At 46.9% G+C, this 14,334-nt stretch overlaps 1 protein-coding gene across 1 annotated transcript in view; it reads right to left on the bottom strand.

Moving 5' to 3' along the window:
- Window positions 1–8,968: 8,968 nt before the first annotated feature.
- The window catches only part of LASP1 (LIM and SH3 protein 1), a 53,487-nt gene continuing 48,121 nt past the window's right edge, over window positions 8,969–14,334 (bottom strand). The window contains exons 5-7 of the mRNA XM_077806336.1: window positions 13,966–14,119; window positions 13,524–13,621; window positions 8,969–12,953 (exon numbers count right to left, since the gene is read on the bottom strand). Of these exons, the coding sequence (XP_077662462.1) occupies window positions 12,780–12,953; window positions 13,524–13,621; window positions 13,966–14,119 (426 nt within the window). The 3' untranslated portion in view covers window positions 8,969–12,779. The remainder of the gene's footprint in view (window positions 12,954–13,523; window positions 13,622–13,965; window positions 14,120–14,334) is intronic.

The following is a 14,334-nucleotide window of genomic DNA, read 5'->3' as shown; positions in this document are numbered from 1 at the left end:
GACAGTTAAAAAAAAATTACATGTCTCTGGAACTCTGCAAAGTTGAAGGACATTTAATGCATGTAGACATTCTAAGATCACTGTTTTTTATTAAAATACACAGATATGTATCCTATTTACAAAAAGTTTTTATATTTATGGTACATAGCTTTAAAAATTGAAAATATTTAATATGTGCTAAACAGTATATTTCATTTTAGGTTATTTACATGATGGTTATTTTCCTCATATTATTAAAATGCCTTTTTCCCCCATCTGAAATATTTCCAAATTATTTAAATATGTGCCAAATTTTGCCATTTGAGACAGCTGTTCATCTCCAAGAGGCAGATCCTCAGCTGGCATAAATTGTGGGAGCTGACAATTAACACCAGCTGAAAATCTGCACCCAATTGATTTCAATGGAAATGAGCTGATAACTCCTGATACTTTCTATTTAAAAAGGTTTTGTTTTTGTTTTTTTTTAAAACATATCCAAGGATAGAATTTGGCTGCATGTATGGGTGGGAGTGGAAGGTAAATTTTTTGCTAACATTCAGCTAGAAACTTACCTGTGCACCAACAGATGTCAGAGATGAAACCGTTAATTTAAAAACAAAATATGAAACATACTGGTATGTTAATATTGTTTTTAAAATCCATGTTCTGGATTTTCAACAATATTTTAAAACACATTTTTGTTCTATCTATCTCTCACTTTTATGTGTAATTATTATTGACCTATTTTAAAATAAAATATAGAATAATGGGAAGGATCTGTAAAGTCATTATGAAACTTTGTTCTGTAGTATAGTGAAAAAGATTCAATTATAAATGAGACAACACAAACATGTTGTAGGTCTTACGCCAGTATATGCCAATTCTATGACCCATGACTGAACCAGACCCATGAGTGAAGACACAACAGCAATAAATTGCAGCAACTCACAAAGAATGTCGTAAGAGTGCAGCTATGCAAGAAAGTGGGGCCCTTTGATTTAATAGCAACATATGATAAGAAATACTGACTTTATCAATATTAGTCCTTTCTCTTAGCAAATCTTCAAGGAATTTAAGTTTATGGGTGTGCCAGCTTGAAATGTTACAGTGGTCCCTGTATTATAATGATTGGTGGTTGTTTTTTAATAGATACAATAGTTCAGTGAGTGTTTGGCATTAGTTTCAATTTCTTGGTGCTCCAGCCCTTTCTTCAGGAAGGAGATTTTCCTTTGCAAACAACTGAAGTTCACACCTCTTGTCCTGAAACAGGACTTCCCAAACAGATTTGTTTAAACTGAAAAACAGCACAGCACAGCCAGCTTTGCAGCCAGACAGTCTTGTGTCAGGATCCCATTGGATCTCCCAAATTTCTTATTACTAACCATGTTTATTAGGGTAGTGCCTTCAGGCCTACCAAGAATGAGCCCTATTGTGCTAGGCACTGTACAAACACATAGCAGTAGGTGGCCCTGCCACCAGAGAACTTACAATCTAAATAGACAAGACAGACACAGAGTAGGGGAAGGGGCATTATTAAGCATCATTACACTAATTAAGTCAATAATCAAATGGGAGACTGAGGAAAACCCAGTGTGCTAAAGGAATTGGTGATGATGACAATTCAGGAGTTGGTACTTTTTCTTCTGAGTCAGTACTGAACTGGTGTCCCTATGATGTTAAAGGGGCACTGAACTCCTAGAAATGCTCTGTGAAATCTTGGCCCCATTGAAGTCAATGGCAAAATTCCCATTAACTACAATGCAATCAAGAGTTCACCCTGAATCTGTTTGTATAGGAAAAGACAACAGTTCTGATCCCTAAAGATCACACAGTAGGTCTTGAAAGAGTAGGGATATTAGTCCTGATATCCTGGCTAAATTTCATCCTGGGCAATTACGTTCCTCCTACATAAAACTCCCCCTGCAGTTTCAATTGGATAAGGGATTCGTCATTTCCCATCTTCAGCTGTTGTGTAATGTTGGCAGTGCTTGCTAAACAGCTGCCACATTCCACTGCCGAATTGGTTGCATTTGGGATATGGCTGAAGGGATTGTTATACATAGTCGGTTAGGTTGCTAAAGTCCTTTGGGGAAAGAAAGCATTTATAGAAGGATATAATTAGTGTCACTGGTTTTACACCCAGTTGAAGCGCCATTCCACACATTCCTTGCTGCTCTCTCAGTCTATATCACTTTAGATTGTTGACATCAGAAATACAGACTCATGAAACTGAGGTTACTGAACATTTTATTTATATTCAAGAGTTGCTTCCCATAACATTTAGAGTTTCCATTTTAACTGTTTTGTGGGGGTGGAGAGAAGGGTTAGGTTCCTCATTTTGGGTCTCTCACCCTTTTTAAAGCCCTGACTGTGACCCACAATTGGGCCCTGGCAGTGGTATGCTGTGTAATGCAATTTGGGCTGAAGCAGATGCACTGGAGAACATCAATTTGGATCTACAGGCAAAGATATACGCACTGTACTTCTCCCTTGGGAAATTTTGTACTGACAGGAAATTGTACTATGTCAAGTACTCAGCTGGCAATGATAACCATAATTCCCATCTTTATGTAAACTTTTTTTTTTTTGTAGAAACTCTTATCAACAAATTTCAAATTATTCTTGCCACTTGTACCCCAAAAGTGCTTATATAAGCCACAAACACTACAATTCAGAGTAAATTTCCTCCTAATTATAATGATGCCTCATCTGGAGTACTGTGTCCCGTTTTGGGCCCCACACTACAAGAAGGATGCGGAAAAATTGGAAAATGTCCAGCGGAAGGCAACAAAAATGATTAGGGGACTGGAACACATGACTTATGAGGAGAGGCTGAGGGAACTGGGATTGTTTAGTCTGCGGAAGAGAAGAATGAGGGGGGATTTGATAGCTGCTTTCAACTATCTGAAAGGGGGTTCCAAAGAGGATGGATCTAGACTGTTCTCAGTGGTAGCAGATGACAGGAGGAGGAGTAATGGTCTCAAGTTGCAGTGGGGGAGGTTTAGGTTGGATATTAGGAAACCTTTTTCCCTAGGAGGGTGGTGAAACACTGGAATGCATTACCTAGGGAGGTGGTGGAATCTCCTTCCTTAGAAATTTTTAAGGTCAGGCTTGACAAAGCCCTGGCTGGATTGATTTAGTTGGAGACTGGTCCTGCTTTGAGCAGGGGGGTGGCCTAGATGACCTCCTGAGGTCCCTTCCAACCCTGATATTCTATGATTCTAGGTCATGTGAGTTAAGGATGCATCAAGATTTTTTCCATTACAAAACTTCTAGTTCCAGGGGTGTATTGCTTCCCAGGAAGAATTAACTGCAGGGGGAATCCAGCCATACAAAAATCTTACCTTCTAGGAGAGTTGTTTTCATTATACAATAAAATCTGAAATAAACATTACATGTGATGCTTATTACACAGTAGTGGATGACTGAGCCTTTCATGTTGTTGTTCATTCCATTTTTAACTCCAGAAAACTGTTTGCATTTGTCCAAAATAAAAAGTGTCTGGAGGGTGAGGCAGAATTAAACATGACTGCAGCAGTCAGGCCAGAGCTCTATGCCTGCACTGCTCACTGCTACTGAGTCGACAAAAGGTTAGGGCCCACAGGCATTTTTTCCCTATAATTCAAGCACTGGGAGTGGGTTGAGCTTTGTGGAAGTGGCCACGAATATGGACTGTCCAAGACGGGCACCAAAAGTGCCCACTTTTTAAAATCTTGGCCCTGGTGTTTTGGCCTCTTTTCTCTTTCCCACCCATTCCCCACTCCAGACCCCTCCTGGTCCTGCACACTAGAAGGCTGTGTAAGGGGGATAATACACAGAGGCAGTGGCTTGATTCAGGATCACGTTGGCCTACAGGGAAATTTCCCAAAAGGCCCCAGAGCCTCTCACTCAAACCTCTCCAAGCAGTGGTAAATTAAGCTCTGACCTCCCTTTGATCTAACTCCTGGCTGGGTGCAGTAGATGGTTTGGATACACAACTCACATTGAGCGAGGGAATTTAGCACCCACACCTTTCAGTGGCTTTATTTGGAGCTATGGGGGGCCCCACCCGCAAAACAGATGGGCACATGGTATCATTCACCTCTCCCCGAATAGGCCTGGAGTACGAGTTGCTAGCTATCTAGCAGTTTCTGAGGCTAATCTGTGTTCCGGTTGTTGCCCCCTCTATAGAAGCTGGGCACTCAGATTAGTGGCAGAAATGTGTTTAAAAGCATTTTTCAAACACAGGCTCAGCACCATCTGTCTTGATGAATTGGGCCAAAAGGTCCCTTGTATGTTTCTTATGCATAGGGATTTTCCTTTATAGTCCTTGTCCAAAATTCCTGCTGCCATTCCTGAAGTGTTCTAGCTAGTTGCCACCCTCCACCCCAGAAGTGGCTGCATTTTAGCAATGCCCAGTGATAAGCAGTGGGTGATCAGTTAAAATGAAAGGTGACATGTCTGCATAAGATACTATTGTGATATTCAGATTTTGCTCTCATTTTGCGTTGCTTTTTTAACCTTTTCTAATTTTTTTAATTAAAATATATATATACTTTCTAAAACTAAAAACCAGCAGGTACTTTTCCCAAGAAGGGGGGATAACTATGTGGCCACGGAACAATGAAGTTACATTTCCTTAATACCAGCATGGCAAACAAAACAACACACTTCTCCATAGTGAGGTTTCATTATCACACATGCGCTCTCTCTCTCTCTCTCTCTGTCAATTCTTGAGGCCAGGTCGCTTTGTATTTGCTCTTCAGATGCATTACAGCTCAGACATTCTGTCAAGGGCATTTATAAGTCTTGACATCTGCACTGTCCAATGGCTGCTCTTCCTGGGGTTTTCTTCTCTCCAGCTGCTCAGGAAGCGGGTTGCTTGCAAAGGGTTAACTCTTTCTCCTGATGGCTCTGGCATGGCTGCTGCTGCTGAGGAAAAGGTGATACTTGTCTGACCCAGGCCTGAGAGCTGCAGAAACCCCAAACATGCTTAAGGATGGGAAAACTGCACATATAGAAACACAAGTGGCAAAAGGCATCAGATTTTTTTATCAACTGGGCAGTGAAAGTGGGAACGTGGGAGCTGTTGCTAAAATGATGAGCGAGAGCACCAGATATTGCAAGACACCCATCTGCCTCCATTCAAAGCATGCAACCAGACTCACTTATTTTATCTATAACTCACATTATATTTTACTTCTTTCTCAGTGGGACCAGAAAGCTCTAGCACACACAGCATGGTTATTAATGGCAGCGGAAAGCCCTTAATTTGATTGGGAGTAACTGATAGATAGAACTGGAGGAAAAAATAATAGATTATTTAACTATTCTAAGCAGCCTGATTAAACAAAAATGTGTCTTCCTCCCCCCCCCCCGCCCCCCCACATCAGCTACTGTGCAGGAAACGGCTTTTGTGATGCCAGCAGCATGTCTGGATCAGAAAGCCTATGAGAGTGCTGGCTGAAAACAAGAGCATTGCAAACGAAACTAACCCTCACCTTATTCCCCAGCAATTAAAATGGCTTGTGACCGTCAGCAGCAAATCCTCACCTGGATGATGCTTTGACTGGCAGGATGGCTGGCTGCAGTGCTTCATCCTTCCCCTGCACTGCTGTTGGGGCTCCTAGAGCAGGTAGATGATGTAGGAGAGGATCACCAGGCCGATGATGGCAAAAAACATTAAGATGAAAATATCCAGCATGGTGGATGTGGCGGAGACAGGGGCACAGGCTGCCTGTTTGGGCTGCAGGGGAGGGAGAGCCTGAGCCGGAGATGCTGCTGCAGTGAGGGAGGCAGGCACGGTGGCTGTAATGGCAGAGACAAGGACTAGCCCAGATCTCGTTCCCCAGCCCCCACAGTATTTCCCTCCTCTCCCAGCCAGAGGACAGAGTGAGGATGCCTGATCAGCTTGAGCTATAGCTTTTCACCAAGGATGACAGCAGAGTTTAAAAAAATAAAAAGGAGGGGTGGGTGTGGAGAGCAAAGGTTCAAACTGGGGAGGAGGGTCCAAAGGCAGCCCCCCCAGGGCTCCTAAGGCTCCGACTGTACACAAAGGAGCTCAGCCCGCCGCAGAGCTAGCGACAGTAATTTACCTCCAGGAAGAGTTGCTTTGCGATCCGCTGTTTCGAACAGACCAAGTGCCAGGCTGCAGCTGGTTCTCAGGAGGCCGAGCTAGCTGGCTGTGTTGCTGCTAATATTTGCAGCTATGGGCCCTGGCTGGGCAGAGGCACAGGCAGGAGCGAGGTAATGGGACAGCCCCTTGGGGGCTGCTTTTGTTACGGCTCAGACTTTTAGTACTGTCGGACATGTTGTGGGGCTGGGGCTCACTTATAAACCCCACTCATCACTGCAGCAGGTCTGGATAGGTTGGTGCCTTTTTGGGCATCCCAATGCAGGCCTGAGCTGCCCTGTTAAGGCATCACCATGGAACATGGGGCTTGCTGTGTGTTTGCATGGCTGGCTGTAGAGAGACAGCGATGATGAGAAAAGGAGGACTTGTGGCACCTTAGAGACTAACCAATTTATTTGAGTATAAGCTTTCGTGAGCTACAGCTCACTTCATCGGATGCATTCAGTGGAAAAGTGAGCTGTAGCTCACAAAAGCTTATGCTCAAATAAATTGGTTAGTCTCTAAGGTGCCACAAGTCCTCCTTTTCTTGTAGTTAATTCTGTATCTCATGATGTGCCTGGGCAGCATTTAGCACAACGGGGCCTTGTTCTCAGTTGGTGCCTCTAGGTGCTACTTTAATAATTATATATATCACCCTTCCACAGGGCTCAGTGCACGTGTAGGAGCTAAGAACCCATTTACCGTTTCCTAGGCAGAAAGCAAGGCCACAATCCCCAGTTAAATAACCTGTCACCCTTGCCGCTAATGACATAATGAAGAGAAAAGGAGGACTCGTGGCACCTTAGAGACTAACAAACTTATTTGAGCATAAGCTTTTGTGAGCTACAGCTCACCTCATTGGATGCTGTAGCTCACGAAGGCTTATGCTCAAATAAATTTGTTAGGCTCTAAGGTGCCACAAGTACTCCTTTTCTTTTTGCGAACACAGACTAACACGGCTGCTACTCTGAAACCTAGAATTAGCTATGTTCATGGAGGATATGTCCATCAGCCAAGATAGTCAGGGATGCAGCCCTATGCTCTGGGTGTCCCTAAACCTCTGACTGCTAGAAGCTGGAAATGGGCAACAGGGGCTAGATCACTCAATAAATCACCCTGTTCTGTTCACTGCCTCTGAAGCATCTATCATTGACCACTGTCAGAAGACAGGATACTAGGCTAGATGGTCCAGTGGTCTGCTCCAGTCTGGCCAGCCTTATGTTCTTATATCCCAAAAAGCTTATACTCAAGACAGTCAAAGAATGGGAGACAGGGCATCTTATCTCCAGGAGGGAAACTGAGGCAGAGAGATTTAAGTGATTGCCCAAGGTCACACAGGGAGTCTGTGACAGGAGGAGGAATGGAACCCACATTTTCAGTCTCTACTGGCCACAGGAGTATACTCTCTCTCAGTGACTCACACAGAGCATGTCTACACAGCAAGCAGAAACCTGCAGCAGTGCCTTTCAGAGCCTGGATCTATAGACTGGGGCTCATGCGAGAGTGCTAAAAACAGCTGTGAAGCTAAACCTTTACACAGCTATTTTTAGCACAGGAGCACAATACCGAGGGCCTAGACCCGGGTGCTGAGATTCGCTGCTGCAGACTTCTGCTTGGAGTGGAGACAGTGCTGGTGGGTCCCAGTAAGTCAGCTGTAGAACCGGAAGTCATCGGCTCTTGACTGCCAGGTTGGTGCCTTTCCCCTGGCATGACAAGCAAAGCCCTTTTGATGCAGTGACATGGAACCAGTTTAAAGGGGACCTGCAAAACTTTTCCTTCTTCGGAGTCTGACGCAGCTGCTCCCTGCAGATCCACTGCTACTTGCTTTATTTTCACCGGAACACCTATTTTCATGGGAGGGAGTTAAAAGTAATGGTGACCTTTATCCCCCCTCAAGTAGATCCATGTAATATTCCTCTCTCTCTCTCTCTCTCTCCTTTCAGGGGACTTTCCACTCCTAAATCATTCAGGTATCTTTGAAAATCCCACCTTGCATGGCTCCAACAGCCAAAGTGAAGCACTAGCCCCTGCTTTCTGCCACTGGGATTTAGTCATCAGCTAGAGGAATGATGGGCTACTTAAGAGGCATTCAAAGTTCAAGTATGACCAGGTACACTGGAAAAGGAGTTTTCCCCCTCTATAGGAAAAGGTCTCCAATTTGACCAATTAACTTGATGTCTGCAGCAATTGATCATTGCCACAGAGAGGGCATAGAAAGCCAGGATGTTTTGCCAAATGTTTTACCTTGCTAAACTTACTGACTTCTATAGCTCTCATGACAGATGTTCAGAGATTTATCCTCCCCTCTGTGGGGAAGAGAGGTATTTTCCCCATTCTGCAGAGGGGTTGAAGGCAGAGGTTAACCAAACAGATATAAGGGAGACCAGGGTGCAGGGGGAGCTACCAGACAGCTAGTGTGGTGGAGCTCTGAAAATTTGGGCCAGGTAGCTAAACGTTTGGTGTAAGGCCCAGATCCTCAAGAGATGTTTAGGTTTGTAACCAATTTCAATGGAATGTCAATACCTGTAAAGGATCAGGGCCTAAGCGACATGGCTACAGTCACACAGGGAGTCCATAGTGGAGCTGGGAATGAAACCCAAGTCTCTGAAAGCCCAGGTAAGTGGTCTAAGCACAACCATTCTCCTCCATAGCAGGGGCAGAGGTAGAGCTGAACCCTGCGGGTAGCTAGAAGTGTGGATGTTGATTTAGCTTCCAATAGACTTCACTGGGCACCACACTCATCACAGAAAAAAGTGTTTTTAATCAAAAAAAAAAAAAAACACCAAACTGATTCAAATTAATTTCCTCTTTGTTACTTGCCCTCCCTCTTCCAGCATAGCTGGTAACCTGTTTAAAGCCAGAGAAAAATTAAAAACACAATTAAGACCAGAGCAGTCAGTAGGTAAAAATTATACTTTTATTTTAAATTTGAATAAACCGGGAAGAGAATTTGTTGGTTTGTTCCATTGAATGGTTCAGTTAAAAAGGCCAAATAAATTTCATTTTCTGGGGGGTGTTCAGGCCCACCAGAAGAAATATACAGACAAAAAAACCATCAATAATAATAATAAAAAAAAAGATCTAAACCTGGCACTGAAATGCAACTTGGAAAGCTAAGATGTAAGACTTGTTTGTTTAAACACAAAAACACATTAATGAAATGGTTACAATGATGCAATTTATCTTTTATCTTTATCTTTTTTTTTCTTTTAAGATTTTACTTATTTATTTTAAATACAGGTTTAGGTACTTTTTCAGCTATGAAAAAAAAGGCAAAAAAGTGCATAAGTCAGAGAGAAGGCAGAAATCAAGCAGTAAGATGTCTGTTTTCCATGGCAGAAGAAAAAAAGGGGAGGGGGGAAGGCAGGGGAACGGGAGGGACAAGAGTTTCAAGGTAGCATTAAAAAAGTTTTAGGCCCAAAAACTTAGTTTCCTGTGTTTTTATTTGGTCCATTAAAAAAGGTTTATTCACATTTTTACTCCCCCCCCCCTCCCTCCCCAGACAACTGGCTCTAAGAACAGAGTATCAGTGATCAGGAATGTGCACCTCTCCATTCCCCCAGGTCTTGTGCTCACATGTTTCAGCACCACAAGGATTTCAATTCCCTACAGCCCATCACTGTCACTTTTATGCTCTGCCCAAGGCTGATTGCATCCCCTTTCACCCATGCCACTCCCAAGTCTCCCACAGATGAACAGAAAAGCTGGTTAAAAACAGAAGGTTCACCATTATCCCCCAGCCTGCTGCTAGCTGGCTCGTCCAGTGTGATGGAACAGCTCATCAACCCTTTTAGTACAGTACATTGATCTGGGGACAGGAGACCAGAGACCCTCTTGCCCATACAAGCTTCAGCACTATAGCAACTACCAGAGAGACTAGGAAGGGACATGTTTCAGGGCTCGCTTCTGCCACCCACCCTTTAGGCCCTCACGCAAACATTTCACCTTCAATTCAGTGTCCCTTAGGCACCCTTCTGCATCTCTATTGTGCTTCTGGAAGTGAAACAACGAGCGCATGAGAAAGAGGAGAGGCCATGTGTGGAGTTCTCTTCCATATTTCAGGGGTGGCTTCCCCATTTTAAGAACCTAGCAGCCCGTTTCTCCCTTCCCCTGAAAGGGCAGCACCAAGTTAAGAGTGTACGGAGCAGAAGTGGAAGTGTACAGAGGGGTAAACCCGGAACAGTTTTGTACTGTTGTACTGGGAACAAGCAGAGGTCTCCAGTGCGCTCAGTGAGAAAGGGGCACCCATCAGGAAGACTCTGAAACTGATGTGCTTCTCAGCTTAGACCCCACATTGACTCTTAAAGCCAGATATCAAAGCTCAATTAAAAATTACAGAACATTTAGCCAGGCCTGTCTGCTTAGAACTTACAGACCACCTCACTGGATGCACCTTAAAGAGCCTCCCCTGTAATACACCATCAGGTCAGATTCCCCTGGGATAATGAGGGCAGTCATGCTACATGGAATTCCAGTTGAGAGGGAGAAAGGCACCAGGGAGTGCGTCTTAGCATGCCAAGGCAGAGAGGGCAGCAGAGTTGATCCACTGGGGAAACACGGGAGGATTCATAGCTAGCTATTCTCAATGCCCAGCTTCTTTAACCAAGGACAACACAGTATCATCTTCCCTGCATATAGATTTCCAGTTATAGTGGCCCCTGGGCCCAAAACATTGGGTTGGGTTGGGGATGTGCTTTGAAGTTTTGGTCCCTGATGCGATCCAAGCCAGCAGCAGCCAGGAATGTCTACCACCAGCCTGGACCCAGTGAGAATGCAGAGAAGCTGGAGGCGGAACGTATCTGCTCATTGCCCTTCCTGGTCCCTTTGCCACTGACTCTCCCCCTCCACGGAGAGGAGGCTGAAAACATCTTAGCTCAAACTGGAATGGAATTGGAACTGGAACTGGCCCTGCTGCCCCTGGGAAAGGCACAGATGGAACTGGCTGGCTCCCTCTCCTCCTTCCAGCTGAGGGTTGGCTGACTGTTGTGTGGGGAGGTTTGTTCTACCTCCCTGCCCCTGCCCCACTCTCCAGAACCACAGTCCCAGTAGTGGCTCCTGCTGAGTGAAGCACATGCCAGTGCAAAGCAGAAACTAACTGGAACTTGGTAGAGCCAGTCCCTGGTCTTTGCCCCCTCAAAAACCCCAAAACACCTCACACCTCTTTCATGACATCTCCGCCAGCCACTTGTGGCAGAATTTCTCCCGTGGTCAGCTCAGTTTGTTCATGGGCATAGGATGAAAGCAGGGCCAGACTGAGCAGTCAGTGGCTCCAAACAGCCATGGGGGCAATGGGTGGTGCACTAGAGACTAGGAACCGCTCCCCAGAGCCACGCAGACAGCGTGTTGATCCAGCAGCGGGGATGGAGAGTAAGCAGTGACCCTGGGCCGAAAGCTGCTGAGCAAGGTGAGAAATAGCCCTTCTATGTAAGGGATCAAAAGGAATTTGCTGCTGTGAAATGTAGACGCTGATTGGAAGGTGCACGAGCCCTTCCCTCTAGAACCAAATACCATTCCAATAGAGGGGGTTCTGGGTATTGCTTTCCTCCCCACCCCCCATGGGGACTCCTGGATGACCAGGGGGGAGGCAGGGAGTCACACTCTGCCCCTCTCCAAACACAAGCAGCCCATCCAGCCTCAAGCATAAGCAGCCCATGGGCTACTCCTCACTCCCAGTGCAGCAGCAATCACCCCACAGAGTGTAGAGATAGTCCTGAGATGAGTTGACCCAATCCAGGATAGCTCACAGGGCATGGCCAGGCCTGTGTGATGCTGCTTCTGAGAGCCCTACCCTGTTCAAAGGACCACAGCCCTAAAGCCCCACCGCCTGCCACTTCTGCCTCTGTCCCAGTCAGACCCTGGGGATCCCAGCACCTCTGCGGGCAGTGACAACAGCCAAGGAAAACTCTAGAGGAACAGAGTGAAAAAACAGATTTAAAAAAAAAGTTGAAAATTGATTGATCTTAGATTCTTTGGAACTAATATTTTTTGTTTTAAGTTTTGACTTTATATGAAGTTTTAAGAGTGAAAAAATGGGAAGTGGGAGGGAGAGAGAGAGACTGAATGGAAACATTTAACGGAGGTGATGAGGTGGGAGAGGCGACTGGGGATGGCCCAATGAGAGATCACTGCAGGCTTCCCTGGTGCTAGCTAACCCCTCCCTCCAGTTGGGAGGTACTCATGGCTCTAGAGAGGGGGATCCCTACTAACCCCCCTCCCTTAACTTGCTGTTAAGGGGACACACACTAGTCATTGGTCCCTTGCTGCCACTCCAGCTGCTTGGATTGGTCCCCAGCAGAAGTGGATGGGTTTGGTCTTATCAGATGGGTCAGCTGGGATCCTTTCTTAGCTCAGGATCGCAGCTATTCCAGTTGCTTCCCTCATATTCCCTGGGGATACAGGGCATGCGCCTGGTAGCTAGGCTCCCATCCCTTCAGAAAGATAGGAGTGAAGAGATTAGAAGAGGAAAGCTGCAATGTTGGGGCCAGTCCGAGTGGCCCCTGGACAGATCTCCCACCTAGTCCCAACAGAGCTATAAGACCTACAAAACAAAGCTAAATTGGCAAGAGAAACCAGAGCCTGCTGCAGAGTACTGATGGGCGAGGGGTGCAGCTCTGATGGAGTAATGGCAGAACGCGGCGGAGAAGGGATGCTGGGCGAGAGAGACATGACAGAGGGCCTTGGGTGTCACTCCACGCCCCCGGGCCACAGCTTAGATGGCCTCCACGTAGTTGGCAGGGAGCATGCCGGTGTCCCCAGTGCGCTCAACCGTGCCGTACATCCAGCCATCGTCGATCTGCTGCACGTTAACGATGGTGTCCCCGTCTTGGAAGGAGACCTCGTCTTCATCAGCAGCGTTGTAGTCATAGACTGCACGGAACCGCTTCTGGGGGGTGGGGAGAGGAGGGTCAGCAACACACGGGGGGCTCTAGCTCCCCCGCAGCCCGTTCATGGCAACTGCCCCTGCTCTCCTTCCAGCCAGCAGAGCCCCCCCCAGAGCAGTTGGGCTTTCTATGGGGAAGAGCTTGCAATCAAGGGGAGTCGAGGGGCATTGAGCTTTGAAGGATCCACTCCTGGGCTCTGCAGCAACAGCTCCGCTGGTCAGCGAGCTGCAGTGCTGGGCCCAGCTCACAGCAGGCCAGACACTGGGCCGGGGGGCTCAGGAGGCAGAGTTTGAGCTCTTCCCCCACCATGCACCTTAGTTAGAGGGCAGCCAAAAGGCAAAGTAACGGGAGCCAAGGAGCATGAGTCCTGATAATGGCTGCAGGATAGCATGAGGGGTGGGCCCCCCATACCTGACCCTCACCCCCAAGCAAGAGGGTTTGCAGCCACTGGGATAGGTTGCATGACTGAAGCAAAACACTGACCGGAACTAGTGGCCACTACTGGGATCCCGCCAACTAGCGTCAGCGCTTGGTAAGTTAAGCACTATTGCCACCCTTTGGGCTATACTCACTCCTCCTCCTCCAGAAGGGGCATTACGCTGTGTAGAGACCGGTGCTGCAGGCTCCTTGAAGCCATAGGACTGAGATGGAGGCTGCTGCTGCTGGTAGGCTGGGAAAGAAACAGGCCTCGTTAGTCATGGCAAACTGCCAAAGAGTATTGGGTTATGGAGACCCCAGCGCCCTGCATTTCTCAGGGATGCTGCCCTTCTTTGGAACAAGCCTCATTCATAGTCCGGGGGGGGAGGGGCCTTTAAGGGGGAGCCACAAGTGCGCATTCATGTTGGGAAGAAGTTCTGCACCACTGGGCATGGACTTCAGTAGTCCCACTGCGGCCAGAGAACTGAAGACTGGCCTCTTTGGGGCACCAGTGTCAGAAGACGAAGGCAGAAGCAGGAGGTTGTGCAGGAGACAGGCTGTGATCTGCGTAACCAGAGAGCGTTCAGAGCTCCTTACCAGGGCTGCTGGGCTGGACAGGAGGGGGCGGCTGATGCTGTTCCACAGGTCTCCTGTAGTTGGCACTATCCTGGGAGTTCCTGCGTTCCATCTCACCACCCTCGCCGCCACTTGGGCCCATCCTGCTCTTCTCAAACTCTTCATGGTACTTGATCTACAAGAAGAAATTTGGAATTAGAACAGTGCTGGGGGCTCCTTGTGCAGACGGGAGCCTGCCCATGCCAGTCACACAGGTCTTCCCCCGGTGAGCAGGTTTCAACCCATTAAGAGCATCCCCCACACAAAACCAGTTGCATCACACCCATTAGTGCAGCAGAGACCAGAGCCAGGACCTTCACAATCCCGGGGCTACAGCCCCAGCAGGACCTC

Source organism: Eretmochelys imbricata, chromosome 27, assembly GCF_965152235.1.
Source record: "Eretmochelys imbricata isolate rEreImb1 chromosome 27, rEreImb1.hap1, whole genome shotgun sequence".
NCBI classification, from domain to species: Eukaryota; Metazoa; Chordata; order Testudines; family Cheloniidae; genus Eretmochelys; species Eretmochelys imbricata.
The sequence above is the reverse complement of the archived record's forward strand: the minus strand, read 5'-3'. Positions and strand labels throughout refer to the sequence as shown.